The sequence below is a fragment of the Drosophila albomicans genome, chromosome 2R, assembly GCF_009650485.2.
Source record: "Drosophila albomicans strain 15112-1751.03 chromosome 2R, ASM965048v2, whole genome shotgun sequence".
Taxonomy (NCBI): Eukaryota; Metazoa; Arthropoda; class Insecta; order Diptera; family Drosophilidae; genus Drosophila; species Drosophila albomicans.
This window is the reverse complement of record NC_047631.2, coordinates 15,049,421-15,075,291: the sequence shown is the minus strand read 5'-3', so window position 1 is coordinate 15,075,291 and position 25,871 is coordinate 15,049,421. Positions and strand designations below refer to the sequence as shown.

The window sequence follows — 25,871 nt, the reverse complement described above, 5'->3', positions numbered from 1 at the left end:
TGAGTAGTTTTGTGGGGAGAATTGGGTCAGACGGTAGAGAAACGTTAATTGAGCTGAGAAGAGAGCGCAAAAAACACAAAATTGTTTGCAATGGTTAATGCGAACAGAATAATTCATTAATTACGCTAGCTAGCGATGACGATAAGCCTCCGCCCCAAGTCAAAAATCGACGCATCGCTCGATTTGAGCTTAGTTTTCTCTCGACATCTAAACGTAACGTATCACAACACACAACGATCGACCGACACAATGAAACTTTTGCTAACGACTTGTCTGCTGGCAAGTCTAACACTTTCCTGGAGCGCAACGCATCCTTATCCTTATGTGAATACCTTCGAGAGGGACATTCTTCGCCTAGCCAAAGCAGCTCACATCAAGGCTTACATGTCCGAAGGTGAGCCGCAGCCATGCGATAATTTCTATAACTTTGCGTGCGGCAATTGGCCACGTCTGCATCCCTCAAAACTATACAACAAGCGAACCAACTATCTGGATGAGCTCCAGGAGCTGTTTGTGCGCAAGAGCGCAGACATGCTAAAGGCAGCAACATCTAACTCGGACAGCAGCGCAGATCGCTTGATCAAGAACTTCTATAACACGTGTAACGCTGAAGCGAATAACACAAGTTCGGCATTATCGACGCTCCTTGAGGTTACTGATTTCCGCGGCGGTTGGCCAGAGATTCGTGTACCCTCCTGGTATTCGTACGAGTACGATTGGCTACTTGTGGTGGCCAACTTAAAACGCAAACTGGGAGTGGACATTCTGATCGGACTGGAGGTTGTGCCCGACTACAAGGAAGGACACCTGCACCGCTTAAAGGTTGGCGCTCCAAAACTGCCGCTGGGACATCGTCGACAATATATGGATGCTGCCTACTATGGCACTCGAGTGCGTTACGAGCGCAACATTGCCGAGAAACTTCACAACTATTTCCCTGATCAGTCGGATCTTTGGTGCAATGAGGTAGCCAGCCAAATTCTCGAGATTGAGCAACAGTTGGCCAAGGGCTTGCCACACAACGCCGCGCTTACCATGGAACAGACAACACGAGAACGCACCCCTTTCGAATTGAAGGCAGCCTATGGCAGCTTTGTCGATGTGAGTCGCTATCTTCGGCAGATCTTTAACGATACTTTGTACGCGGATCTGTACGAGACACCGGAGGACTATCTGTCCAATCTGATGGATGTGATTCGCACCACGCCAAAACTACATTTGGCCAATTATACCATTTGGCGTGCGCTCGACACCTTTGACCAGGCACGCATTCCATCGGGTGTCCAGCCGTCCATTTGGTGTGTGCAAATGGTACGTAAATATTTCCCCCAGCAGCTGGAGAATCTCTTCCATCGCAACTACAACAACATGCAAATGATCAACGAGCTGCAGTCTACCTGGACGGACATCAGGCGCGTGTTTCGCGAGGATCTGCAGGCGTCACCGAATCTACATTGGCTCTCACTCGACACGCGACAAAAGGCCATCAATAAACTGGACAAATTGGAGTTAAAGTTCCGCACCCATGACGAGTCTGAGCTCATACGTCAGCTGTATGGTTTAAGGGTTAATGAGGGACACTTCTATCCCAATCTGGTGAATGTGCTGCAATGGAGCACCAAGCGACAGCTGGCCAAGCTTGTGGAGGAGCCGCAGTTAACGGATAAGGTGTACAAGTTGCCACACTATGAGCTGGAGACCAATAAGATGCAGATTCCCATCACCTTCTTGCAAGCGCGTTTCTTCTGGGACAGCAACTATCCCCAGGCATTGAAGTTCGGAACTCTGGGAGTGCTGCTCGCTCGTCAAATGCTGCATGGTTTCGACGATGTAGGACGTCGCTACGATCGCAATGGCTACAGAAACAACTGGTGGGACTCAACGTCGGAGACTTCGTTTGCAGAGCGTGCCCAATGCTTCCAGGAGCAGTATGCCGTCTTTGTGCAGTTCCAAGAGAAACCTGTGACCGATAAGGGACTCCAGAGTCGCGTTGTTGCTGACAATGGGGCACTAAGCATCGCCTATCGTGCCTACATTCAGTGGCTGAATAACTCACCGGAATCAGGCATTGATTATCGAGGAGAGCGTCTTCCCCTACTCGATCACACGCCCCATCAATTGTTCTTCCTGGCTTATGGCCAGCTCTATTGCAACGATTATCCAGATACTTTGGAGGCGTTTGATGAGATACCCGAACAGCTGCGTGTGAACACAGCGTTGTCCAACTCGGAGAAGTTTATCGAGGCCTTTAGCTGCCCTGTTGGCGCTAAGCTCAATGCTCGCTTCAAGTGTCAAATGTTTTGAATAAGTTAATCGAATTAGAATAATGTTTAACGCATTTGAATAAAACGCCGCACATTGTTTGCACTTTACTCCAATCTTGAGCAGCGAGTCAGAGCGAGACGTGAACTCTTTTTCGCTTCCGGTGAATTAAAATACTGACTGTAATCAGCGCCCGCATATTCTCTCTCTTACTCTCTCTCTGACTCTCTGGTTCTTCTTTTGCGATAACCTCAAGTGAACTGTGCTCTTATCAGAAGAGCGCTTCAGGCTGCAGCCTCTACAATTGGGACAGTTTGCGCCAAGCCAACGTTGATGAAGCATGTCCAATCGACATTTATTGTCGCTCATCCTCTTGCTCGTCGGGCTCCAACTCGTCTGGCCGGGCAATGGCGACAGCGACAGATTTGAGCGTGTCTTCCAAACGGCGGAGTCGGTGCGTCAGAGCAAAGCCCAAGAGATGCGCAAACAACTGAATCAAAGCGCTGATCCCTGCACGGATTTCTACGAATACGCCTGTGGCAATTGGCGGAAAACAGCACAGGAAACCCGAATGTCCCGCCTGTCGCAACGCATCGATAAGGATCTGGTGCGATTGCTGGACGAGGCACCGCATCACAAGGACAATGCTGTGGCACGTCAGGCTAAGGAGTTTTACAAGTCCTGCCTTGTGGCGCATACACGTGGTCAAAATCAGAAACAATTGCAATTCATCAGCGAATTCATACAACAGAACGGCGGATTTCCGGCTGTACCCGGCTCCAATTGGCCAGTGTATCATCAGGGCTACGATTGGCTGCAGGTGATTGGCAATCTGCGTCGGCACTACGGCATGGAGATCCTCATTGGACTGCATATTGGCTACAACTACGCCCAGGTTACGGAGAATAGTATTTACCTTAGTGAGCCAAACACTCTGATTCCCCGCGAGCTCTGCATCACTAACAGATTAGATATACGTGATGAGCCGTATGCCGTCATCGAGCAACGGGTGACCGAACAGCTAAAGACATGGCTAGCCATGGGCAATGAAGAATCGGCTCGATTGGCTGCTGACATCGTCAGCTTTGAGCACGAGCTATGCGGTGGCATGCAACGTCAGCAGCCTTGGGACGATGACATCAATGTCTATAAGGCCAACTACTCACGCAAGACTTTAACTGAACTAACCAGATTGTATGGCATGGACTTTGAGGGTTACATGACCACCAGTTTTGGTCAGGGCATCTATACCCCCGTCTATATGGCTGCGGATAATTATTATCGCCAACTAAAGCGTACGGTGGATGCCCACAACATCACTCAGATAGCCAACTACATAATGTATCGGGCTGTGGCCACACTCACTTTCCCGCTGGAACAAAAGTCCGTCCAGAGGCCAGCGCATTGCTTGGAGACCGTCAAACGTCTGTTGCCATCCGCTCTGGGGGAGCTTTATACGCGACAATTTGCCACCATCGAAGCTGCCCAGCAATTGAATCAAATATATGCCCAGCTCCAGGACGCCCTAAAGCAGAGTCTCAACGCCGACTGGTTGGAGGAGGGCAGTCGTCGCATAGCCCAACAGAAGTTGAGCAACATGCGACTTGCCCTGCCCATCTATGAAAAGCCACTGGTACTCAAGCTACAGCTGGATCACAACAACTATTGGCACAATCTGCGCCAGCTGCAGGATGAGGTGCAGTCCAAGCAAGTGCATCGCCTCTTCGAGGTGGAAGTGCCACTGCCCGCCCACCCCGTGGAAGCCTATGAGTCCCGGGTGGTCTATCGATCTGTGCAGCATCGCCTCGAGCTGGGCTGGGCGTTGTTGCAGCCACCCGACTACGATGCGCGCTATGGATATGCAATACGCTTTGCCACATTGGGCACAACGCTAGCCCAGCAGATGGTGAGGGCATTTGATGAGATTCATTGGTCTGTTCCCTTGCGGGAGCGAGATAATTGGGATGCATTGACTGCCTGGCGGTACCGCAGTCGCAGTGCTTGCTTTATCCGCCATGTGGAGGACTATTTGTGGCACAATGAGAGCGCAACGGAGCAGCTGATTACCAACAGCGCTGGACTAAATGTGGCCTTTCATGCCTACCTCAACTGGCTAAATTTTCAGGAGCCCAACAATGACTTTACACTATTATCAAAGGAGACGTTGCCTGGTCTCAACTATCCGAATACTGCACTTTTCTTTATTGCCTTTGCCCAGCAGCATTGCCATCCGCGGCAGTCTGTCGATAACGAAGAGTCAGGTCGCACCTACAGCGTTAGACAACATCACAGCTGGGAGCGTCTGCAGGTGAATGGACCGTTGCGTAATCTTCCGGACTTCGCCCGGGAATTCCGTTGTGCGGCGGGCACGCCCATGAATCCCGCAGAGAAATGCATCATCTACTAACAGAGCTACCTATTTACAAACTATACATATGAAAACTAAGAAAATTACCGATTACTTGTAGTCGTTGATCTATAATTTATTGTCAGTAACAAAACATATTCTACCAATTAAAAGTGCACCTCTGCATTATAAAGAACTAATTTTATTAATTTCTAATAAAATGTGTTTACGTTTTAAATGTATAGTGAGAATGCAATTATCAACCCATTCTTTTCATTATATTCTGTTTGTCTCTTTCGGCACGCTCTCATCTCTAATTTTTACCTATATTAATTTAATATTTTAATACTCAGAATACAAACAACAAATTGATGGTCGACGCTTGACTTTGTTTACTTCTCTTTCGTTGAAAACAGAGGGAACGAGGGAAGTGAGGTGCAAAAATTAAGTATATGGGAGCGCGAGAGAGCAAGCGGAAAGGAAGCAGGCAGACTTAGGAGATAACCCCAGGGACGTGAGCTGAGCGCATTCTTGACCCAATTCGTCAAGTTCATGAGCGCCAAATGCCAGCCTCGAGCGATTCGAGCTTATCAACAGCGATTCCGCAATTCAGTTTCAGTTTCAATTCCAACGCAAAGATGAGAACTACACGCGCTGTTTGGCTACTCTTAGCGGTCCTCGTGACCCTGCTCCACCTTATTTATGGAGTAGCTGCTGCACGAAACTATAACAACAACAATATCTACATCAACAACAACAACGTAAATCGCATGCCACCAATGGGTCAATCACAAAGAGGTGCAATGAGCATGCCACCAAATCGCTACCAGAATCAAAATCAAAATCCGAATCAGATTCACAATAATAACAATAACAATAACAACAGAGAACATCAGTACGATGTGCCGAAAAGCCGCGAGGAGCTGCGCGTGCGACAAATCATGGCCACGGAGATGGGCAACTACATGGACCCAACTCTCGATCCCTGTGAGGACTTTTTCAACTATGCCTGTGGCAACTGGGCTCAGTATCACACTCGCCAGCTGCGCGACGGAGAACTGGGCACAGTCCAACAGATAGTAGAGTCACGCATTGTGAAGAAACTGGACGAGCTGCTGAAGCTGCCGATGACACCGCAACATCATCCCAACGAATACAGTTCCGCGAGTGCAGCCAATGTGCGCAAAGTGGTAAGCTTCTACGATTCCTGCGTTGCCATCGAGGCAAATGCCCAGGAACGTCAACAATTTATGATTAAAATACTGCAAAAACACGGCGGACTGAGGAACGTGCCGACCTCCAACTATCAGTCTGGATACACTTGGCAGAGGTTGCTTTCCGAGCTGCGAAAAAACTATGGCTTGGATATTTTGATCGGACTGAGTGTAGATCTCAATCTGGAGCAGATGCGTGGCAATAGCATCTACCTAGGTGAACCGAAGCTCACGATAATTCCGCAGGAGCATTGCAATACACTAAGCGTGCAGGAGGCAGAAGTGAACAGCGAGATTTATAATGTGATACAGCAGCAGGTGGCCAACAATCTGCACGACTGGCTGGAGATGGAACACGGCGAGGCTGCTCGCTTTGCCGGCGACATCATACGCTTTGAGTTTGAACTCTGCAAGCGCATGCATGAAAGCGACATCTTGCCTCCACCGCTGGACCAACAGCAGCCTGAGCAGGTGCCCGTCTATACAGCTCGTTCACGGACCGGACAAGACCGTTTACGTCAGCAGTCTGGAAATAATTCGCCGTATCCACGACGCAGCCTGGCTGATGTAGATAACCAATTGGGAGCTAATACGGTCAGTTTTAAGCAGTTCGTGGAGAATATTGTGGACGGCAGTCATGTGGATTACGTATATCTACGCTCCCAAAGCTACCTTAGTCACATGGTGCGCACGATCAAGTCGAACAATCATTTAACCATCTCTGGTTACATTCTATATGTGGCACTCTCGGAGCTCAATTCGCCGCCCGAGGAGGAAGGAATGCTGCGTCCCCAGCAGTGTGTGCGTGTGATGCAACGGCTCTTTCCCCAGGCGCTGGGAGACATGTTCCAGCATCATGTACGCCAGAATGATGCCCAGAATGACATCGATCAGATATTCAACGATGTGATCAAAGCCTTTGAGCAGCAGCTCAAGGTGGAATGGATGACCGAGAACGATAGACGTGCGGCTCGCACCAGACTCGTGCAATATCACACACAATTTCCCGACTACCAAGGCGTTGATCTGTCCGAGCTGCGCTTCGAAAAAGGCGATGATTACTGGCGCAAGCTGGAGATTTCGCTGCGTTTCAATGCGCATCAGCAGCTGAACTCGCTGCGTGGCAACGACTTTAGCCAGCCCGACGATGGTGGTCTGGATGCCTTTGAGGTGCGTGCTGCACTCATGCCACGTAAACACGAGATCCTCGTGGGTTGGGGTCTGCTGCAGTCACCCTACTACAGCTACTACTATCCCAAGGCCTTGAAGTACGCGCTGCTGGGCCAGAGATTGGCCAGTGCCCTACTCTACGCCTTCGATGACGATGGATGGAATAAGTATCCGCAGGCGACGTCACCTTGGTCCGAGGAAACAATGTCAGGCTATCGGAATGTCAGCGAATGTCAACGTGCCCAGTATAGCAACTATCTGACCGATGAGCCCAACGAGTTTCGCAATGCCACCCGCCTCAGGCAGATTATTGCCGAGAGCAGTGCCCTTAATGTGGCCTTCAATGCATATCTCAGCTGGTTGGAGCAACTGGATCCTAAACTGAAGAATCTTCTTTCACGAGAGACGCTGCCCGAGTTGAATTATACCAACACACAGCTGTTCTTCATCTACTTCGCCCAAACCCGCTGCTGGGCTAAACTGGGCGAAGAACCGCCACCAAAGGGTTTGCCTCTCATGTTGCATACTCCTGAGCGCTGGGATGTGAATGGACCGCTAAGCAATTCAGAGGAATTCGGGCGGGAATTCGGCTGTGCCTTGGGTAGTCCAATGAACAGCGGCAACAAGTGTTTGGTTTACTAAGCTGACTATCAACTTTATGATATTCAAATAAACAGGGAAAACAAATTAGTGATGTTTGTTTTGCTACGGACTGGCGACAGACAAGACACCCCAAACGCCAAGGACTTGTAGGAAGTATCTAATTAAGTGATTAGTCAATCTCTAGCCGATTTAACAATTTAATATTCTCCCAGGCTGCTTTTAATCATTTTCCTCATTAAACTACGCCCACATTTTCCCGAAGGGTATAGACAAGAGAAAGTCATTTGAGTATGTATTTGAGAGTAAAACAACAAAGACATCTATAAATAACATAGTTCGAGTTCAGGACAGGCGTTGGGCCATTGTATCCAGTGCGTCAATCGAACCAGTTAAGCGTTGCCTGAGGTTTCTTTTCAAAGCTGAATTAAGCACTTGAACACGAAGCGCCCAGATGCAAAAACAACGGCAGATAAAACAAGAGAAGACAAAACAATACAAAAAAAAAAGAGAAATACATATATACTTCGTATATATACGGGTTGATACAAAGAAACTGCTTATGTAGGTCGTTGTCGACCTTCAACTGCCAATCGATTACTTCGACTGAAACCAACTGAAAACTCACGTATTTCCGCCAATGTAGTTAAGCTAAACCACCATATCCTATATGGCCATTCATAAAAATCGTAGAGTAAATTATCCTATTCCTTTACTGTGCTTAATCTGTAATTCAAAACGTGAAAGATTCTCTAGAAAAAAAAATTAAGAAACGTTTAGAAATAATAATGAAATTAGGTAGCAAAAGAATAATTCATCTGGAACGGAAACGATCGATCGATTGCGAGTTCGTCATTACAGAATAATAATTATGTATACACACACTCGTAATGTATAAATATATCCACACACACTTATGAGTGTTTGCTCTTCGCTTCAGAGAACGTCGAGTCCAGAGTATAGAATTACGCATAAGTATAAACACAATATGGAATACAGTTATTCGAATAACAGAATCGATGATTCAGATTGCAATAGACAAAATAATCAGAGTTTACTTCGCAAGTAGTTTGCATTCATTGAACAAAGCTACCAAAGTGTACACATTATTTATTTATTGTCAGACTGTAGCTGGTTTTATGTTTATGTAATACAATCGAATGTCATCTTTAAATCAGATGCATAATGAATATTTTATCGTTTCAAAAGCAGCTGAGCATGCATTTCCAACCACAATGGATACCATTCGAAGGGCATCCAAATAAACTGGTCTCTAGTCCAGTGTGAAATTGACAGCACACTCGCAAAGCGATTTGATAAATCAACTAGTGAAATCCACCAATAAATCAAACATTCTATAAACTGTAAGAGGGAATCGCCACTCTAAGTAAATGACCCAATTTTCAGCCATCCATCTATCTATCTTACGAGCACCAGACAAACAACTTACGACCAAGGGAGCCTCTGGATCGCCTACAGACAGTCGAGACTGGTTTCTAGTGCTTCTTGGGGTGCTCTTGAGATTGTTGAAGTGCTTCGATGCTGCTGCTGTTGCTGCTCGACTATTTGATTCAAACACTTCTGACCCAAATGCCTAAATGTGTTCACATTATTCTTGGCGACAAACAAACAAGCAGACACTCTTGTTTTTTTACTCGAAAAACACCCAACTCGGTCCCCTATTAATCTTTATAGTAGAGCAGGTGACATGCGATATAACGATGGCTATTTGTAATGTCAAGAAAGATACAAGTAAATCATCTGCTCCATGAATAAACAGTTTCATCTTGGCCTCTTTTTTTGTTCAAAGAGTACCTGTAAGCTATCTGCGCAATTGAGTGAACATTGGATTCGCTTGAAGCACTTGGATGCCGAGTTATTATTATTGTCTTTCTACCAAATAACTTGGCATGTGGGCGACGACGATGTTGACGACGCCTCCGACATCGGTTCATTTATGGCCCGTATATTCAAGTATGAATACTTATCATTCGCCTTTGGCAACGCAATGAATAACGCAATTATTGTTTTCGTATTTTTTCTCTCTTTTTGCTAAAAATATGTAGCCATATTTAGATGTGAGTTCTATTCAATTTTATTTGTCATTGGAAACAGTTTTGTAATTAGGCTGTTGGGAATATAAGACAGGAAACCGCAAATGAATAAAAACCACAAAAATATGATAAGTCTACAACTGCTTTCTTTTCTGAAAATATAATAAGATCTTACATATTCAATCTTTGGGAAGTCAAACGATCTAAACTAAAATTGCATCAGAAAACTTTAACAGGTTGTGATAATTGTCAAGGAAATTGCAAGCATCGCTGAGCCCACAAAAAAAAAACAGCTGGTTCGACAAGGGCAGACGGGGGCTGGGGTAGAAAAAGAAGCAAGAGAGTGCCAAAGAGAGCGCACACTTGCATATATATATATATATAAAAAAAAGTGCTGAGAAAAATCGATTTTTCAAAACAAACTCAACTCACTCAGAAGTAAGCTTCAAGCTTGCACTTAAATCTTATTTTAAGCTACAAACAGTTTTTTCTGATTATCAGTAGCAGCTGCAACTTACGGTGAAAATATGCATATAGCGAACATAAATAAATTCCTTTATGGATAACTGTTGTTTGTAATACACTTGGCCTTTGTTATATTTATACACGCATTTCGCATTTCAATCGATACAAGGCAACACACACGAGTTAATAGAACTATGCGATAAGCGTTGTATTATACATTTGTATTTATATAATTTGTTGAACACAAAGAGAATGAAGTTGAAACACTTGCAAGTAAATCTATTTGCCACACGAATTTCTTTGGTATTTGCCTTAGATTACATTTATCTTGAACTGCACTACGCACTGGAAATGAGATTCAAGTCGAATGGGAGAGCACAAAACGTTAGATTACAGCACTGGGGGTTGCACGAGAGCGAGAGACGTGCGACTTAGACAGTGTGTGGGAGAGAGAGCGAGTGCACGAGAGTGGTGAATTTGGCATAGCGCGCTATTATACTTATTGATTTATCAGTAGCACTGCAAACAAATCATCATTGCTAAAATTATTTTTATATATTTATCAAACAGACATAAACACACTTTAACAATGCTTTAAAAATATGTTTTTACTATACGACGTTGTTACTGACTTTTCTTGCAATTAATCTAAAAGAACAAAAAGCCAACAACGACGAGTCAGCGAGCGAATGAACAACGAATCAAAGAACGAACGAACCCAACGAACGGGCAACGCGAGCGACCGTCGATGTGTGGTGCTGCTTTGTAACTCATCGAGGGGCTCGCTCTCGCTCCACGTTCCACGTTCCTTCCCAACTGCGACGTCGACGTCGCAGTCGACAGCGACGTTGCCTCTCTCACTCAACTGCTTCCAGTCACATAAGTTGACCAACATAAAAAGCATAAGCGCCGCCACAAATAATGCGAGAGAGAGAATGAGAGAAGGCTAGCTCTAGTAGTGGAAATGCAGCACAACTAGAGCAGAGAAAAGAGACGAGTTATAGTACTATGATGACACACCGCCTGACTATCTGATAAGCGGCTACAAAACGTGCAGCAATCAGAAAAGATCGCGAGAGAGCAAGAGCAGCACGTTCTGCTCTTACTACATATTACTTAACTATTTAGAATTAGTAAATAACTTATACATATATATGAAGAGAGAGAAAGATAGTTAATAAATCTAACATGCAATAGGCTCTGGAATGCAATTAAAATAATTACTTCTTATTATTATTGGCATTCCAAAGCAATTGTCGCTCAGATCATTCCAATGAAACGTGGTCAAATTGTTGTAATAACGAACAACTCTAAATTATTTTAATAACTAATAACTCTTTAATTCAAAAAGCCGAATCTGATCAGCTGCAAGGCAGCCCCAAACAAACTCTGCTTTCCAAAGCGCAGCCGCAGTAGAGAAAGTTGTTGAATTAGGTGGGAGTTAAGGGTAGCTCAACATATTAATACAGAATACATAAAAACATGAATATATAAGCATTTACATGTGTCAGGCAGGTAAAATCCACAGAAATTGTGGCATTGTGGCAGCCCTGATGAATCATTTGGTTAGGTTAGGCACGCCATCAAATTTCACTTCCACGAGGGGTAAAATGAGGGGGAGGCGGACAGGCGGGTGGCAGGAGTTTGACTCACTTCCTGTTCGCCGCAGGAATATTCGCCAGACTGCATGACTGCGAATAGGGAACAAGAGGGACCAAAATAAATTGTTACTAGGGATACTGGAGCCTAACCTCTAAAGTTTTTTTCCCCCGAAATGTAAACATTCTTGTTGTTTGGAAATTTACTATGTAGAATAAGTAGCAAACTCTTAAAAAGACATTAAATGAACATATACTTTGACCTTTCCCTAAATATTTTGGCTACACGTATTGCACTCAACATCTGTTGTTACGTTTGAATGGGCAACAACTCACTTAGCTAAAGTATATACTTATGTATATGTATAGGAAGTTACTCATCAACTTCGTAGGGATCGTCGCCATATGATTTTATACTTCATGAGCTGTAATTATTATTTATTATTGTCGTTAACAAATTGTGTTTACCTAATAATTAAAATGATCTTATTTTTTTGTAATTGAATGGTCAACGGTATCCAATAAAGTTTGTATTAATCAGCGAAGCTCTCTGTTTATAAATTCGTCAGAAATGTTCATTTTTTGTGTACACTTTTCGCACTAGGCAATTATCGTTAATTAGTCAGAGGTGCGTGTGAGTGACTGACTAGAAGAAGAAGAAACGTCATAGGTCACGGTTGTCAAATTAAATAGCAGGCAAAGGCAATAATTTAATGTATTTCACAGAAACACATGAGTAGAGATAGTAATGAGAGAAATGAAAGCCAGATGCAAAATGAGCTAAAGATAACGATATATTTTGAAAGGGAAAAAGCGAATTGAAAGAGTACAAATGGAAATAAGATAAACAGAGATGTGATAAAAACAAAAGCGCTTGGGAAACCAACACTGAAAATTGAGCAGAAGAGAGGGAGAGAGACGCCAAAGGCTAACGAAACAAAGCGGAACGGAAGCTGAGCTCAAAAGCAAAGCAAATGCGAGAGCGAGTTAAATTAAATCACAGCGGCAGCAGCAACAACAAATCAACTTAATGACGGACAACTGTTCGTATAGTTTTATTTATCAGGCGATCACAGTGAGAAAGAGAGAGACAGCTGCAGAGAAGATGCAGCGACGGCGACCAATATGAAAGTTCAAATGTTTGTATCAATAAAAAAAAAGTTTACAAGCACTAAAAAAAATAAAAATGTATCGAAAAGCTTTTGGCTCAATCAATTAACACTCCAGTCACACACACACACACAAATACAAATGGAAACCTCTACACTCGCACAAACACACATACAGACTTGAAAATGTGCACCTACAGGTTGATGGAATTTACCTCTTTTGCATTTGAATCGTATTGGGCAATTATCTCAACAAACATCTGGTATGGTGCGCTGCGCCAACGCCTTGCCTTTGCCTCCCACTTTGTTGCAAAAAGTGCCACTCCTCTCCGCTTCTTGCAGTTTTCCAATGGGGCGCGCGCACACACACAACTTTCGTTGCCAAAATTACGTTTTTTTGTTTTTCTTATTTTCTCTCCTTCTTTGCTTGCTGTGCTCCTCCTCCCGCTGTTCGATAATTTACTTTTGAATATATACAAACATCCGTAATATGTATTTGCAAGCGTTTGTATGTGTTTGCAGTTATGTCAACTTTGGTTGCTTTTTAATCTTCGATTCGCTGCTTCAGTTTTTTTGTTGTTGCAAAATTCGTGTATAAATTATGGACAATGGGGAATGAGTGTACACCCGCGTTTAATTCATTTGACGTGCTTTCGATTTGCACATTGTGCCACACGTTTAATTAAGCGATTTGCAAATGATTGGAATATTCGTTCAATTGTGTTTTTTCGTCCGTAATTTGGCGTATAAAATTAAAATTAAAATATACGGAAACTTTCGACGTCGTGTTGGTTGGTTTCTTACAATTTAATCGTGGCCAGTGTGTACACACTTTGCCAGCGCTAAAAGGTAACTCTATGCAATAACTGCTACCAAATTAGGGTGACCAGATGTGTCCAATACCACAGATATATCGGCACAGCGGCAGCATTGTGGCGAACGATGTGTAAAGCAGCGCAACAGTTGAGTGCCAGAGAACGCTTGTCGGTTTGTTGACACGCAGTTATCGATATTTTTGCTGCAAGCAGCAGGTTTTTTGTTTATTCGAAGAATGCACCGAAATGTTTTATTATTCATAATTGCATTAACCCTAAGTCAAGCGAATATTTCCATAACTGAAGAGCAATGTAGCACCTCATCACATGCGACTTGCACGGGAACCGAGGGCAGCGACCCAACTCTATTGGAAAGTATGTATCGCTCACACTTTAGGGACGTAAACAACTTATAATAAGAGCACATTTTCCTTTTTTAGGTGACGTTAAGATATCACGTCGCATAGAGCAGGCATTGGCCAACTATGCGGCATGTAGCAACGATGCCACGGACGCCAACTGCACTTGCCATATTGGAGTACTCAAACGCGATCTGGCGCCCTACAAATCAACAGGTTTCACTCGACAAATGCTTAAGGATGCAGCAAAATATGGCACTCGCTATAAGATCTATGAAAAGCAACTTTATCGCGACGCTAGCTGCATGTTTCCCACCCGTTGCCAGGGCATTGAGCACTTCCTGCTGTCGCTGCTCCCTCAGCTGCCCAACATGGACCTGGTGATCAACACACGTGACTATCCACAGCTCCATAAGAGCTGGACTCGCGAAGGTCCAGTGCTCTCCTTCTCGAAAACCAGCGAGTATCGCGATATTATGTATCCTGCGTGGACGTTTTGGGCGGGTGGTCCTGCCACCAAATTACATCCCACTGGGATTGGGCGCTGGGACTTGATGCGTGAGAAGCTGGAGCGGCATGCTGCAAAAATAACTTGGCAAGAGAAGCGGCAAGTCGGTTTCTTTCGCGGTTCTCGCACTTCCGACGAACGTGATACATTGATTTTGCTGTCACGGCGAAAGCCAGAGCTTGTTGAGGCGCAATACACAAAAAACCAGGCCTGGAAGTCACCCAAGGACACGTTGGATGCACCACCCGCAGATGAAGTGTCCTTTGAGGATCACTGCAAATACAAATACTTGTTCAATTTTCGAGGCGTCGCCGCCAGTTTTCGCCTAAAGCATCTGTTCATGTGTCAATCGCTTGTCTTTCATGTGGGTGACGAGTGGCAGGAGTTTTTCTATGATCAATTAAAGCCCTGGGTGCATTACGTACCGCTGCCAAGTTACCCTAGCCAACAGCAGTACGAAGAATTACTGAGCTATTTTAAAAGGCACGATGATGTGGCCCAGCAAATTGCTCAGCGTGGACACGACTTCATCGTGCAGCATCTGCGCATGGAAGATGTCGAATGTTATTGGCGCAAGATGCTCAAACGGTACAAGAAGCTGCTAAAATACGAGGTGCAGCCAGATAATGAACTGATTCGCATTGGCGGTCGCAAGGACGAACTGTAGATGCAAATGAATCTCAAAACACGTAATCATTCCATTGTGATTTCCATTAATTGCATTGTCACTTCAATAAGTATTAAAAATGCCTTATTTTATGCAATTTAAACTGCATTTGGAATGAGGGAAACATCAGTGTTGAATTTGTCATACAGTTCAATCTTTTTCCACGCTCTCTTTCGAACAAGAAAAACAACGAATTATGATAATTTAAACACTATATTTATCGAAGTACATGTCCATACAACGATCAGCGATTTGGTAATCTCTTTAATGCTTAAGTTAACGGCCAATGGAACTTTAATTCTGGTGCAAAAAATATTTAATTACCGTGTAATTTATTTATAAATATACACGTGTTAATTGACGTATCCCTATTTTTTTTCTACACAATGGACATTTTCGTGTCGAACGCACAGCTCCCTCAATACACTCTTTACAAAATACGTGGCCGCAGCGGGTTGTGCACGGCTCCCGCTGCCGCACTGACTCAAAGCAAACCGGACATTTGTATAAATCCTCCGGAACAGATGTGTTTGCATTATCCCTTGCCGTGTTACATGACTGTTTCGGGGGCGATTCGGTCAAGTCAATCGGCTCTGCGTCATTCCCTTGCACAATTGGCCGACGAGCGCCACGTCGATTGACGCGCACCGGCGGCTCATAAGAATCAACCAGATTTATGATACCCTCGACACGACGCGGCGCTTCAGGAGTACAGAGATTGCTTATAGGAAAAGACCAATCACAACTAAACAAATATATAGAATTAAAATGATTCCAACAGCAAATGAATGATGAACTCACTGAAATCAGCGCAATTGGGAATTACTTGCCGGCTGACAACTCTGGGCGTCGATGAGTCTCCGCTCGATTGCCCCAAGCCAATGTCATTCAAGTTGCGCTCAGCAGTGGCAATAAAATTTTTAACTAAAATAATACCATTAGTAAAAAGAATAGAAATTGTTGTTGTTTTTGGTTGCTCACTGTTGGCTAGTTTATCACGAGTCTCCTGCAAACTGAGCTGAGCGTCGGAACTCTCACGATTGTTGCTACTGTCACTGTGTGTGCTCGACATATTTTCCATTTCTGAGGACTCGTTGTTTGTGCCGACCTGGAAATAGAGAAATGTTTGAATACAAACACTGACACAATTAAACTTATAGTATTTATTGCATGGCCAACTTACACGATAGGAGGCAGATGTGTCCCAAGGGTTACTTGTGCTGGCAAAACTGAACATTAGTTTAAAAAATATATTGAAGTATCAAACAAATATTGGCATTTAACGCGCGTCGCGAACAAAATGGACTCTTGAATTAACTATTGACAAACAGCAAAGGATTAAGCTGCAAATGGCAGGCGAAATGAATAATGTTGAAAGCTCATAAGACCGCTGGACCATGTTGCGACTTCCAGTGCAGCAAGCAAAAAAAAGAACAAAAAAACAAATTGCCAGTAGAAGTACTACCAATTATACTACTTATAAAAAAAAGATAACCGAGAAAAACAAAAACACAGTCCGGAAGTTCTTCGCTCTGCACACTTCCCCCACATTAACACACACACACACTCACAAAAACACCCGCAACTCCTCGTTGCAATGAAGCAGCGCAAATGAACTGTCTTTATTTTCATCTCTCACTGGTAATTATTTAAAATTAAACTGGATACAACTTTTGCGCTAGATGCTTCTAGAATGGTGCACTACAGTGGGGCCAGCACACAAACCTTCCTTCATTTTTAATTGAAATTTTCAATTCATTTGGATTGAGGGAAACATCAATGTTGAATTTGTCTTTCGAACAAGAAAAACAACGAATTATGATAATTTAAAAACTATATTTATCGCAGTACATGTCCATGCAAGGATCAGCGATTTGGTAATCTCTTTAATGCTTAAGTCTTATGTAAACGGTCAATGGAACTTTGATTCAGGTGGTAATTAAACATTAATTAAACATGGTAATTAAACTTATAAGTAAATGCGTAGTAACTGACGGATAGATAGTTTTTTATTACATAGTGGACATTTTCGTGTCGAACGCACAGCTGCTTCGATGCAATCCTTGCAGAAGATGTGGCCGCAGCGGGTTGTGCACGGCTCCCGCTGCCGCACAGATTCCAAACAAACGGGACATTTGTATAAATGCTCCGAAACGGATGTGTTTGTATCGTCCTTTGCCGTGCTACGTGAACGTTTCGGTGGCGATGGTGTCAAGTCGATTAGCTCTGCATCATCAGCTGGGACAAATGAGCGACGAGCGCCACGTCGATTGACGCGCACCGGCGGCTCATAAGAATCCTCAAGATTTATGAAACCCTCGACACGACGCGGCGCTTCAGGAGTGCAGAGATCGATGACCGAATCGCTTATAGGAAAACGACCAATCACAACACTAGGTCCGTCTTCAAAGCCTGACAAACAAATATATAGAATTAAAATGATTCCAACAGCAAGTGAATGATGAACTCACTGTAATCAACGCGATTGGGAATTACTTGCCGGCTGACAACTCTGGGCGTCGATGAGTCTCCGCTCGATTGCCCCAAGCCAATGTCATTCAAGTTGCGCTCGGCAGTGGCAATAAAATTGTTAACTAAAATAATACCATTAGTAAAAAGAATTGAAATTGTTGTTGTTTTTGGTTGCTCACTGTTGGCAAGTTCATCACGAGTCTCCTGCAAACTGAGCTGCAGTTGCAATGAAGATGATGATTCATTTCGTGAGATATTGAATGTGTTCGATTCGTTATGGACGTCGGAACTCTCGCTATTGTTGCTACTGTCACTGTGTGTGCTCGACATATTTCCCATTTCTGAGGACTCGTTGTTTGTGCCGACCTGGAAATAGAGACATTATTGAATTAACATCGAAATTTTGACACAATTAAACTTATAGTATTTATCGCATGGCAAATTTACACGATAGGAGGCAGATGTGTCCCAAGGGTTACTTGTGCTGGCAAAACTGAACATTAGTTTACAAAAAAAGTTAATGAAGTATCAAACAAATATTGGCATTTAACGCGCGTCGCGAACAAAATGGACTCTTGAATTAACTATTGACAAACAGCTGTTTGCCTATCGAAATGGAGGACAGTGTTGTATTTTGTTATCATTATAATTGGCAATATCGATATATCCCACGTCACATCAAAACAAGAAATTGTGCCCACAAGAAAATAAATAAGAACAATAGAAGAAGAAAAACAATCGTTAATAGACATGGACAAGGATAAATTTACCCTGCAAACCATACGGCAAGACTTGATTGATAACAATCTGCAGGCCAAGGCGATTATACAGGTGAGTTCTGCAGCTTTTACCAATAAATGCGGCGAATATGCAAATCATCGCCGATTTGTTTTATTGCCACAGGATATACTCAATAGTAGGTCGTCAATCGCTGAGCTGGAGGAGCTCAATGAGGCGGGACGAGCTAAACTATCGGCGATACGCAAGAATATCGAACGATTAGATGATTGGGCACGCGATATGGCGGACCCGGCATTGGCCAATGAGGTGGATACGCACCGCGATCAATTCTCGAAAACACTTCAGGCATTTCGCAAGGCTAACGTCTCCACAATGCTGGAGATTGAGAAGGCCAATCGCGAGGAACTCATGGCCATAACGGGAGAGAGTGATTTGAGGCATCGCAACACTTCGGCGGGGGGTGCGCGGCACAATCGCGGTAGTCTTGTGTCACAGGAGAACGATGTGACGGAGAAAATGTTGGCCATATCGCGACATCTGTCCGAGACGACACAAAAGAGCGCTGTCACCTTGGAGACCCTCGTCGCCTCCTCCCAGAACGTGGAGGCCACGCAGGATGAGTTGCACAACACAGCGGGCAGCATTACGCAGTCGGGCAAGTTGTTGAAGAAATACGGCAGACGCGAGTGTACGGACAAGATGCTGTTGTTCTTTGCTTTCTCGCTGTTCCTCGCCTGTGTATTCTACATTGTGCAGAAGCGTCTGTTTTAGATCTGTGGTATCTCTATATTTGTTAATTTAAATAGTCGTTAGGCTTCTAATCGTGTGTCTCTGTAATATTGTGTAAAACGCTTGGCTACTTTAAGAATTATAAATTATATAGGCGCAATTTATTTAATGTTATCGAAACTTTTTGCTATAAAATACAAGAATGTTTGTTAGTAAGGACATCTTGGCACATTGCCCGGATTTGTGAAACCATTTGTGTTGACGACGCGGCAAATATCTTTATAAGAACGCTGCTGCTCCTGTGGGCGACGAGGTCTAGAATGTTCATACTGTTGTGGATCCTGATAGTAGTATCCTCCATTACTTGGGCCAAAGAGTTGACCAAATAGTGTCCTGCCGCTGACAACACCGATCATCAGCAGACTGAGAATTAAGCACACCAATTGTATTTGCATAATGAAACGATGTGAAATACGCAAATTTAATGATCTTAACTTGCCGTTTGTGCCCTACTTATGAGATTTTTATTTCCGCAACCTTGTGAGCGGTGTGAAAGTGTCATGGACACACAACTGATAACAGTCATTTGAAATAAAAATAAAAATGCGCGCACATTTCTCGTGTACTTTGCAGCACTGCAATGCCGGCTTATGTTTGGTTTTCTTTGCGCACTTGACAACACTGCTGCTCACTGAAATGCCGGCAAGCAACAGCTGACATTAAACGCTTGCCAACACTGCCACAATTTGTTTGGTTCTGCTTGTGTGAAAATTGCGGCATACGTTAAATAAATCAACAAATTGTAAAAACAATGCACCGCACCGAGCAAACTTTCGAGGACCTTAAGTCATATTTCCGTTCGCACAGCAAAATACGCGAACAGCGTCCACATGTGTCCAAGGTAAACCAAAGTGTGGCTATGTTATACGACTCTATTCACTCACACTCAACTTTTAGGTGCATTCAGTTTGCTGGAACGCCAATGGCTGCAATTTGGCATCGGGCTCATTTGACAAAACAGTTGCTGTGTACACACTAGAGCGCGATCGTTTCGTCAAGAGCAATGTGTATAGGGGTCACACTGCTTCTGTGGATCAATTGTGCTGGCACAAAACGAATCCGGATCAATTTGCCACAGCGAGTGGCGATAAAACTGTGCGCATTTGGGACATTCGAGTGGGAAAATGCGTTTCGGTTACGAATACCAAAGGCGAAAATATAAATATTGCCTGGTCATCGGATGGCAAAACAATTGCAGTAGGCAACAAGGAGGATCTAATCACATTCATTGACACGCGCACCAACAAAATCCGGGTTGAGGAACCGTTTAGCTTTGAGGTCAACGAGATCTCGTGGAACAACACCAATGATTTGTTCTTTTTGACCAATGGCATGGGTTGCATGCACATTCTTAACTATCCGAGTCTGGAGCATCAGATTACGCTTAAGGCGCATCCAGCTAACTGTATCTGCATCGAATTCGGACCTACAGGTAAGTTTGATATGTTTTGTTTCGCATATGAGCTAAATTTTGTTAATTGGCACAGGTAAATATTTTGCCACTGGCTCGGCGGATGCTCAAGTCTCACTCTGGGATGCCAATGAGCTGGCCTGCCTGCGTATGATCAGTCGCCTGGAATGGCCCGTGCGCACCATATCCTTCAGCCATGATGAGCGTCTGATAGCCTCGGCCAGCGAGGATCTGGTCATTGACATTGCCTACACGGAAACGGGCGAAAGGGTTACCGATATCCATGTGGATGCATCCACATTTACGGTAGCGTGGCATCCCAAACAATATCTACTGGCCTATGCCTGCGACGAGAAGGATGTGGGCGACAGGCGTCGGGATATGGGCAACGTTAAGATATTTGGGTTTCCAGAGTAAGACTTATTATCAAGACAGCACACTTTTGTAGCTAAATAACGTACCATAGTTTTTAAATAAACATTTATATATGTATATGTCACGATAATAGTTAAATTTCAATTTTATTATCGTTGTTTATGATTTAGCGAATTAAATCGGTTATCGATATGCCTAGTAGGCAATTGCTGAATAGCCAGTGTTGATAAATCGATAACTAACCCAAACAATTGTCGCTTTAATCAAAACGAGCCGACAATAAAAGTTATTGGTTATACTACTTACATCTTGTAAAGTAGTGCTTCTAGTGAAATTAATTTAGTTGCCTTAAATAACAATTTGCAACTAGTAAACTAGATAAATGGTGGAATATTTAAAAAATGAGCTGCATAATCTCTGGCACATCAATAACAAGCACACGTCCCACTGAATTTAAACTCTCATTAATTAGAAGCAACATTAATTGAAAGGCACTTATAACAAAACTTATATGCTACTGCCTGCGGTTTGTAAAATTCCCAGGGTTATAGTTCAGTTGGTCTGTTGAGAGTTTTCCCCCTTTTGTTGAGCTGCCAAATACATGGAGAGCAGACGGCTTTCAGATGTTAAAGGGCAAAGGATTAAGCTGCATAAAGGCAGGCGAAATGAATAATGTTGAAAGCTCATAAGACCGCTGACCATGCTGCTACTTCCAGTGCAAGCAAAAATGGTCAAGAAAAAGAAAAAAGTAGGAGTATTACCAATTATATTACTTATAAAAAAAAGAGAACCGAGAAAAACAAAAACCAAAGACCATTAATAATACAATTGTGCTTCGCCGGGAGTGCATTCAATTGAACGAATGGTGTGTTAATGATGGCCATAAATAATGCGGAAGAAAGCCCAAAGGAATTCGCCAGGAAAATATGTGTCGGTCTGGCAAATGAGTAAAGCCATCGAGTCGAGTCCTTCCCGAGTGCGACTGCGAGTGCGAGTGCCAGTGCATTTATATGTCTGTGTCTGGCTGACCAAGTCATTTTGCAGTTGCATTCGACACACAAACACAGTCCGGAAGTTCTTCGCTCTGCACATTTCACCATTTCCCCCACATTAACACACACTCACAAAAACACCCACAACTCGTTGTTGCAATGAAGCAGCGCAAATGAACTGTCTCATTAATTATGCACCTTTATTTTCATCTCTCACTGGTAATTATTTAAAATTAAACTGGATACAACTTTTGCGCTAGATGCTTCTAGAATGGTGCACTAAATAATTAGAAGCAGCGACCTTGTAGAGCGTACAGTGGGGCTAGCACGCAAACCTACCTACAAAAAGGTCATAATAAGTTTTAATTGAAATTTTCAATTCAAATTGCAAGTTAATTATTCTATAGTTATGCATTACCATTTTGGTTGGCTGTCTATATAGATCCAAAGGCAAAAACATTTTCAGCCAAACAAGCAAACAGCAAGCAAAACCACTGCAACCACTGGACAGCGGCAGCACACCGCAACAGCAACCACAACAGAGGCAGCGACCGCTATAAAGAGGATTCTAGAGTCTGGGCTTGTAATTAAAAAGCATTGCATATGACTAGACACAAGATTACAAAAACTTAAAAAGATTCAAACTGAATGCTCTTTCAATCCAAATCAAAACTCAAAAGTCTCGCATTCAGTTGAAAGCTGAATAGAATTAACAACAATCTTCTTCTTTGGATCACATAAAATATATTGATTTTTTAAGTTTAACAACTTTTAATGAAAATGCAAAATTGGTTAAGTGTCTTAATACAACATTTAGTACAAAGTTTGCGAAATATTTTAAAGTTGGAAATTCATCTCAGAGTATTTTCTGGTCGAGTGGTGCTCCACTTTAGCGCTGGCTCTTTCATCTTTCCGGTTCCTCTTTATGCTTTTTAATTAATAAGCCAGTAAAAAAGGTCATCACAAGTGGGAAAGTGCGTTCGACTTGTGAATACCGACATTGTGTTAAGCAATAAACTAAAATCGGATAGAGAACAACAAATAATTTTCTAAACAATTTTTTCATAATTTAAAATTCCAAGTCGAAAATAAATTTTATTTTATTTGTTCATTAAATGTCATTCAACTCGAATATTATCTCAAAAAAATGTTTTCAAAATAAAAATTTTAGAAAAAATGTTTATTGCAAAAAGCGGATTCTAATTTCGGGTATTAGCTGCTTGGGGTGATAATATGGCATATTTTGTTCTCTTTGGTACGTTTTAAATAAAATTTTATATAGCCAATATACCCTTGGGTATATTTTTGTATTTCGTTCAGTATAGAATACGGATTACGTTGTTGTTTCTTACTGTTGTTTTCTTACTTGTTTTTGTAATTTTTTTTACTTTATTTGTTTTTAGTTTTTAACATGTGGTGTAGTTAAATTTTGACACACACTGATTTGCCATTATATATTATTATATTTCTTCGTTCTACTCGATAAAGAATCTGAGATATATGCTTTTATGCAGACGGTCAGACAGATGAATAAATTTTCTTTATCGCCTCTGTTGGCACATAAATTTGATGTCTTCCTCTGCCTGCTACATGATATTTTCACTGAGTTATGATACCCTCTCAGTCGATGCGCGACGGGTATAAAAACTTATTGCTTGACTTAAAGTGAGAAAGAAAACGGCAGCAAACAGTTTAAAGTTTAAATCGCAATATACTTTAATGCATTGTCGGTTTCCATAATTGGAATGCATTTTGTAGATCTTTAGAGGATATTATGCGCACGAGTTGCGTTGGGGAAAAATGAAAAGTGCACAAATCACTCAAGTTGTATTTTTAGAGGTATCAAGGACATTTCGATTAATGTTTCTAGAGCAATCGACAGGCGACAGCAAACGTCACTCGGCCCAACGCTGAAGGTAACGACAACAGACACATTCTGGCAGAGAGAGAGCTTTTTTTTGGTTTGTTGCACTTTGCAATGTGTAGATTGGAAATGAATGAAGTGTGAAACAACTGATGGTGTTGCAAGACATCCTGTACGCTTCTTCGTTTAGCAGAAGGAAGGAGGCATGAAAACAGTTTGATTCTATAAAATGTGTAAAATGCTTGAATATAATATATATATATAATATGTATATAATTTATTTTAGAATCTTTGTTTTTGAGTTATACTTTACTTGATTTTCCTTTAATCTATTTCTGTAATTCTTTATTTTATTTGAAAATAAATCACTTTTGTTATTTAAAATTAAGGAATAAATTTGAGACTTTGCAATTCATTTAAAATTGAAGAATTTCACTGGACTGCAATATTAATAAAATATTTGTTAACTATACGCTTAAAAAATTAGAAAAAAGTAATTGATATTTTTATTTATTTTGCAATTGTGCCCAAGTGTAAGATAGATTAAGTTGATTTTGTTAATTATAAAACATAATAATAACTTTCTTAAATATTTTTTAGAATAGTGTGATTATTTTGTTTTCTTTCTTTTTTAACTATTTGTTTAAAGTCTTGCAATTATCAAAGAATACTACATTATTTTTTGTCTCATCTTTACACCCCTTCAGTTGTCATTAAACTACAGGGTATACAGACTTGTGGCAGCCGCGACGTCAGGCAGCGCTTCTAGTTGTCTAAGCGAATTAATTTTTGGCTAAGACGGCGTCGGCGGCGACGTCCTCCATGGCGCGCGTTGGCCATGAGATGGCCATGGCCAATTCGTCAGTGGGCTATGGGGTTTTTATGGGGCACCTTCAATCCACTTTGTAAGCCATTCTACGGCAATAAAGGCTCAAGTGAGTGCCTCTAATATAAAATTGAATTTAAATAAATGGAGTCTCGAGTCGAGTCGAGTCGGCCGTAAAAGCCAAAAGCACGACCCGCTGCCACACGTTTCGAATCTGATTTGATTTGTTTGCCAGGCATTGCCTCTTCTTCTCTCCCTCTCTTTCTCTGCATGTATACCCCTCTCTTGCACACATACACACACACACACTCTCCCTCTCACTTTGAGTTAAGCGTACGCCCAGCACTTAGGCAGAATTTAATATGCAACAATCTTTGGCAGACGCCAAAAAAAGAAAGAAAGAAAGAAATGTGTAGGGAAGACGCATAATCAACAATCAGCAGCCAAGAGGCGGGGGAAGTAGAGAAGCAAGAGCAGCAAAGTGAAGTGAAGTCGAAGTCGAAGTTGAAGCATCGACGAGACGAAGACGAAGATGTCGAAGTATTGTAATAAATCGCTGGCTAAAAATGTGGCACGAAATAGCTTTAATTTATTCATGCCACGCGCGCGTGTTGCAAGCCAATGTCTTGGCGTTTTACAACATGATAGCGGGAGAGGAGGGGTTAGGGGTTAGGGGTTAACGTGTGTGGGTGGCATTGATTAAAAATGCAAAAGACTGCACTGCGCCGATCTGTCTGCACTTAAGTATGCAACAGTGTTTTTTTTTTGTTTTATGTCCATTGTCGTTGTTGTCTACAGCATGTGGCAAGCAGACTCGTGCCACATTATGCAAATGTGGATGCCACCAGTTGGCTGGCTGGCTGGCTGGCTGTTTGTTGATCTGAAAGGCTTTGAGTGAAGCCGCTGCTTCGGCTAATTGGATGACAGCTAATTAAAGCAGACAGTCGACAAATTGGCAGCTTGTCTAGGTAACCATTTGGGATAGATTTGAGCAATTAGGCTTGGATACTCGACCGTGTGTGTATGTGTGTGTGTGTGTTGTCTGTGTAATAATATTGTAAGCTCATCTAATGGCAGCAGCTTTTTAATGTTCTTTATGGCCAAGGGTTGCCGCCAGCTGTTGCTTGTAATTTTCCAGTTGTGTTTATAATATCGCGCTACACAAGCGTTGACAACACTGCTTGTGAGAGTCTATTCAAAATAAATTACACTTCAGGTATATTCCCCAAGTCG

At 42.7% G+C, this 25,871-nt stretch overlaps 8 protein-coding genes across 10 annotated transcripts; 6 read left to right on the top strand and 2 right to left on the bottom strand.

Annotated features, from left to right (window-relative positions):
• Positions 1-137: 137 nt before the first annotated feature.
• LOC117573515 (phosphate-regulating neutral endopeptidase PHEX) lies at positions 138-2,372 on the top strand. The gene has a single exon (XM_034256749.2). It carries the CDS (start codon positions 250-252, stop codon positions 2,302-2,304), a length of 2,055 nt encoding a protein of 684 aa, XP_034112640.2. The 5' UTR covers positions 138-249; the 3' UTR covers positions 2,305-2,372.
• A 96-nt stretch (positions 2,373-2,468) lies between these two features.
• Positions 2,469-4,843, top strand: LOC117573516 (neprilysin-4). Its single transcript, XM_034256750.2, has one exon. The coding sequence runs from the start codon at positions 2,603-2,605 to the stop codon at positions 4,667-4,669; it is 2,067 nt and encodes a 688-aa protein (XP_034112641.2). The 5' UTR covers positions 2,469-2,602; the 3' UTR covers positions 4,670-4,843.
• A 372-nt stretch (positions 4,844-5,215) lies between these two features.
• LOC117573514 (neprilysin-4) lies at positions 5,216-8,693 on the top strand. The gene has a single exon (XM_034256748.2). The coding sequence runs from the start codon at positions 5,248-5,250 to the stop codon at positions 7,633-7,635; it is 2,388 nt and encodes a 795-aa protein (XP_034112639.1). The 5' UTR covers positions 5,216-5,247; the 3' UTR covers positions 7,636-8,693.
• Positions 8,694-13,771: 5,078 nt separating this feature from the next.
• On the top strand, positions 13,772-15,529 carry LOC117573519 (O-glucosyltransferase rumi). Its single transcript, XM_034256752.2, has 2 exons — positions 13,772-14,009; positions 14,075-15,529. Exons 1-2 carry the CDS (start codon positions 13,871-13,873, stop codon positions 15,166-15,168), a joined length of 1,233 nt encoding a protein of 410 aa, XP_034112643.1. The 5' UTR covers positions 13,772-13,870; the 3' UTR covers positions 15,169-15,529.
• Positions 15,363-18,229, bottom strand: LOC117573521 (uncharacterized). 3 transcript variants are annotated; one of them, XM_052007151.1, is made up of 4 exons: positions 18,088-18,229; positions 16,150-16,276; positions 15,970-16,092; positions 15,363-15,913 (listed from the first exon to the last, which is right to left on the bottom strand). In XM_052007151.1, exons 1-4 carry the CDS (start codon positions 18,139-18,141, stop codon positions 15,891-15,893), a joined length of 327 nt encoding a protein of 108 aa, XP_051863111.1. In that variant the 5' UTR covers positions 18,142-18,229; the 3' UTR covers positions 15,363-15,890. The 3 variants fall into 3 exon arrangements, with proteins under 3 accessions (XP_051863111.1, XP_034112551.2, XP_034112646.1); XM_034256660.2 differs by lacking the exon at positions 18,088-18,229 and adding an exon at positions 16,352-16,420; XM_034256755.2 differs by lacking the exons at positions 15,363-15,913; positions 15,970-16,092; positions 16,150-16,276 and adding exons at positions 16,985-17,580; positions 17,640-17,762; positions 17,820-18,006 and having other exon boundaries at positions 18,088-18,223.
• Positions 18,230-18,239: 10 nt separating this feature from the next.
• LOC117573522 (vesicle transport protein SEC20) lies at positions 18,240-19,284 on the top strand. The gene is made up of 2 exons (XM_034256757.2): positions 18,240-18,471; positions 18,544-19,284. The coding sequence occupies exons 1-2, from the start codon at positions 18,391-18,393 to the stop codon at positions 19,150-19,152; spliced, it is 690 nt and encodes a 229-aa protein (XP_034112648.1). The 5' UTR covers positions 18,240-18,390; the 3' UTR covers positions 19,153-19,284.
• Positions 19,250-19,590, bottom strand: LOC127565985 (uncharacterized). The gene has a single exon (XM_052007156.1). It carries the CDS (start codon positions 19,563-19,565, stop codon positions 19,320-19,322), a length of 246 nt encoding a protein of 81 aa, XP_051863116.1. The 5' UTR covers positions 19,566-19,590; the 3' UTR covers positions 19,250-19,319.
• Positions 19,591-19,827: 237 nt separating this feature from the next.
• On the top strand, positions 19,828-21,083 carry LOC117573520 (THO complex subunit 3). The gene is made up of 3 exons (XM_034256753.2): positions 19,828-20,011; positions 20,068-20,602; positions 20,658-21,083. The coding sequence occupies exons 1-3, from the start codon at positions 19,922-19,924 to the stop codon at positions 20,996-20,998; spliced, it is 966 nt and encodes a 321-aa protein (XP_034112644.2). The 5' UTR covers positions 19,828-19,921; the 3' UTR covers positions 20,999-21,083.
• The last annotated feature ends 4,788 nt before the right edge of the window (positions 21,084-25,871 follow it).

Excerpts from the sequence above, each read along its gene's own strand:
- LOC117573515 (XM_034256749.2), top strand. The coding sequence starts at position 250 with ATGAAACTTTTGCTAACGACTTGTCTGCTGGCAAGTCTAACACTTTCC.
- LOC117573516 (XM_034256750.2), top strand. The coding sequence starts at position 2,603 with ATGTCCAATCGACATTTATTGTCGCTCATCCTCTTGCTCGTCGGGCTC.
- LOC117573514 (XM_034256748.2), top strand. The coding sequence starts at position 5,248 with ATGAGAACTACACGCGCTGTTTGGCTACTCTTAGCGGTCCTCGTGACC.
- LOC117573519 (XM_034256752.2), top strand. The coding sequence starts at position 13,871 with ATGCACCGAAATGTTTTATTATTCATAATTGCATTAACCCTAAGTCAA. Across the intron at positions 14,010-14,074 it reads CGACCCAACTCTATTGGAAA|GTGACGTTAAGATATCACGT; the intron begins GTATGTATCGCT and ends TTCCTTTTTTAG.
- LOC117573521 (XM_034256755.2), bottom strand. The coding sequence starts at position 18,141 with ATGTTCAGTTTTGCCAGCACAAGTAACCCTTGGGACACATCTGCCTCC. Across the intron at positions 17,763-17,819 it reads TCGTGATGAACTTGCCAACA|TTAACAATTTTATTGCCACT; the intron begins GTGAGCAACCAA and ends GTATTATTTTAG. Across the intron at positions 17,581-17,639 it reads TCCCAATCGCGTTGATTACA|GCTTTGAAGACGGACCTAGT; the intron begins GTGAGTTCATCA and ends TTTGTTTGTCAG.
- LOC117573522 (XM_034256757.2), top strand. The coding sequence starts at position 18,391 with ATGGACAAGGATAAATTTACCCTGCAAACCATACGGCAAGACTTGATT. Across the intron at positions 18,472-18,543 it reads AGGCCAAGGCGATTATACAG|GATATACTCAATAGTAGGTC; the intron begins GTGAGTTCTGCA and ends TTATTGCCACAG.
- LOC127565985 (XM_052007156.1), bottom strand. The coding sequence starts at position 19,565 with ATGCAAATACAATTGGTGTGCTTAATTCTCAGTCTGCTGATGATCGGT.
- LOC117573520 (XM_034256753.2), top strand. The coding sequence starts at position 19,922 with ATGCACCGCACCGAGCAAACTTTCGAGGACCTTAAGTCATATTTCCGT. Across the intron at positions 20,012-20,067 it reads AGCGTCCACATGTGTCCAAG|GTGCATTCAGTTTGCTGGAA; the intron begins GTAAACCAAAGT and ends CTCAACTTTTAG. Across the intron at positions 20,603-20,657 it reads CATCGAATTCGGACCTACAG|GTAAATATTTTGCCACTGGC; the intron begins GTAAGTTTGATA and ends TAATTGGCACAG.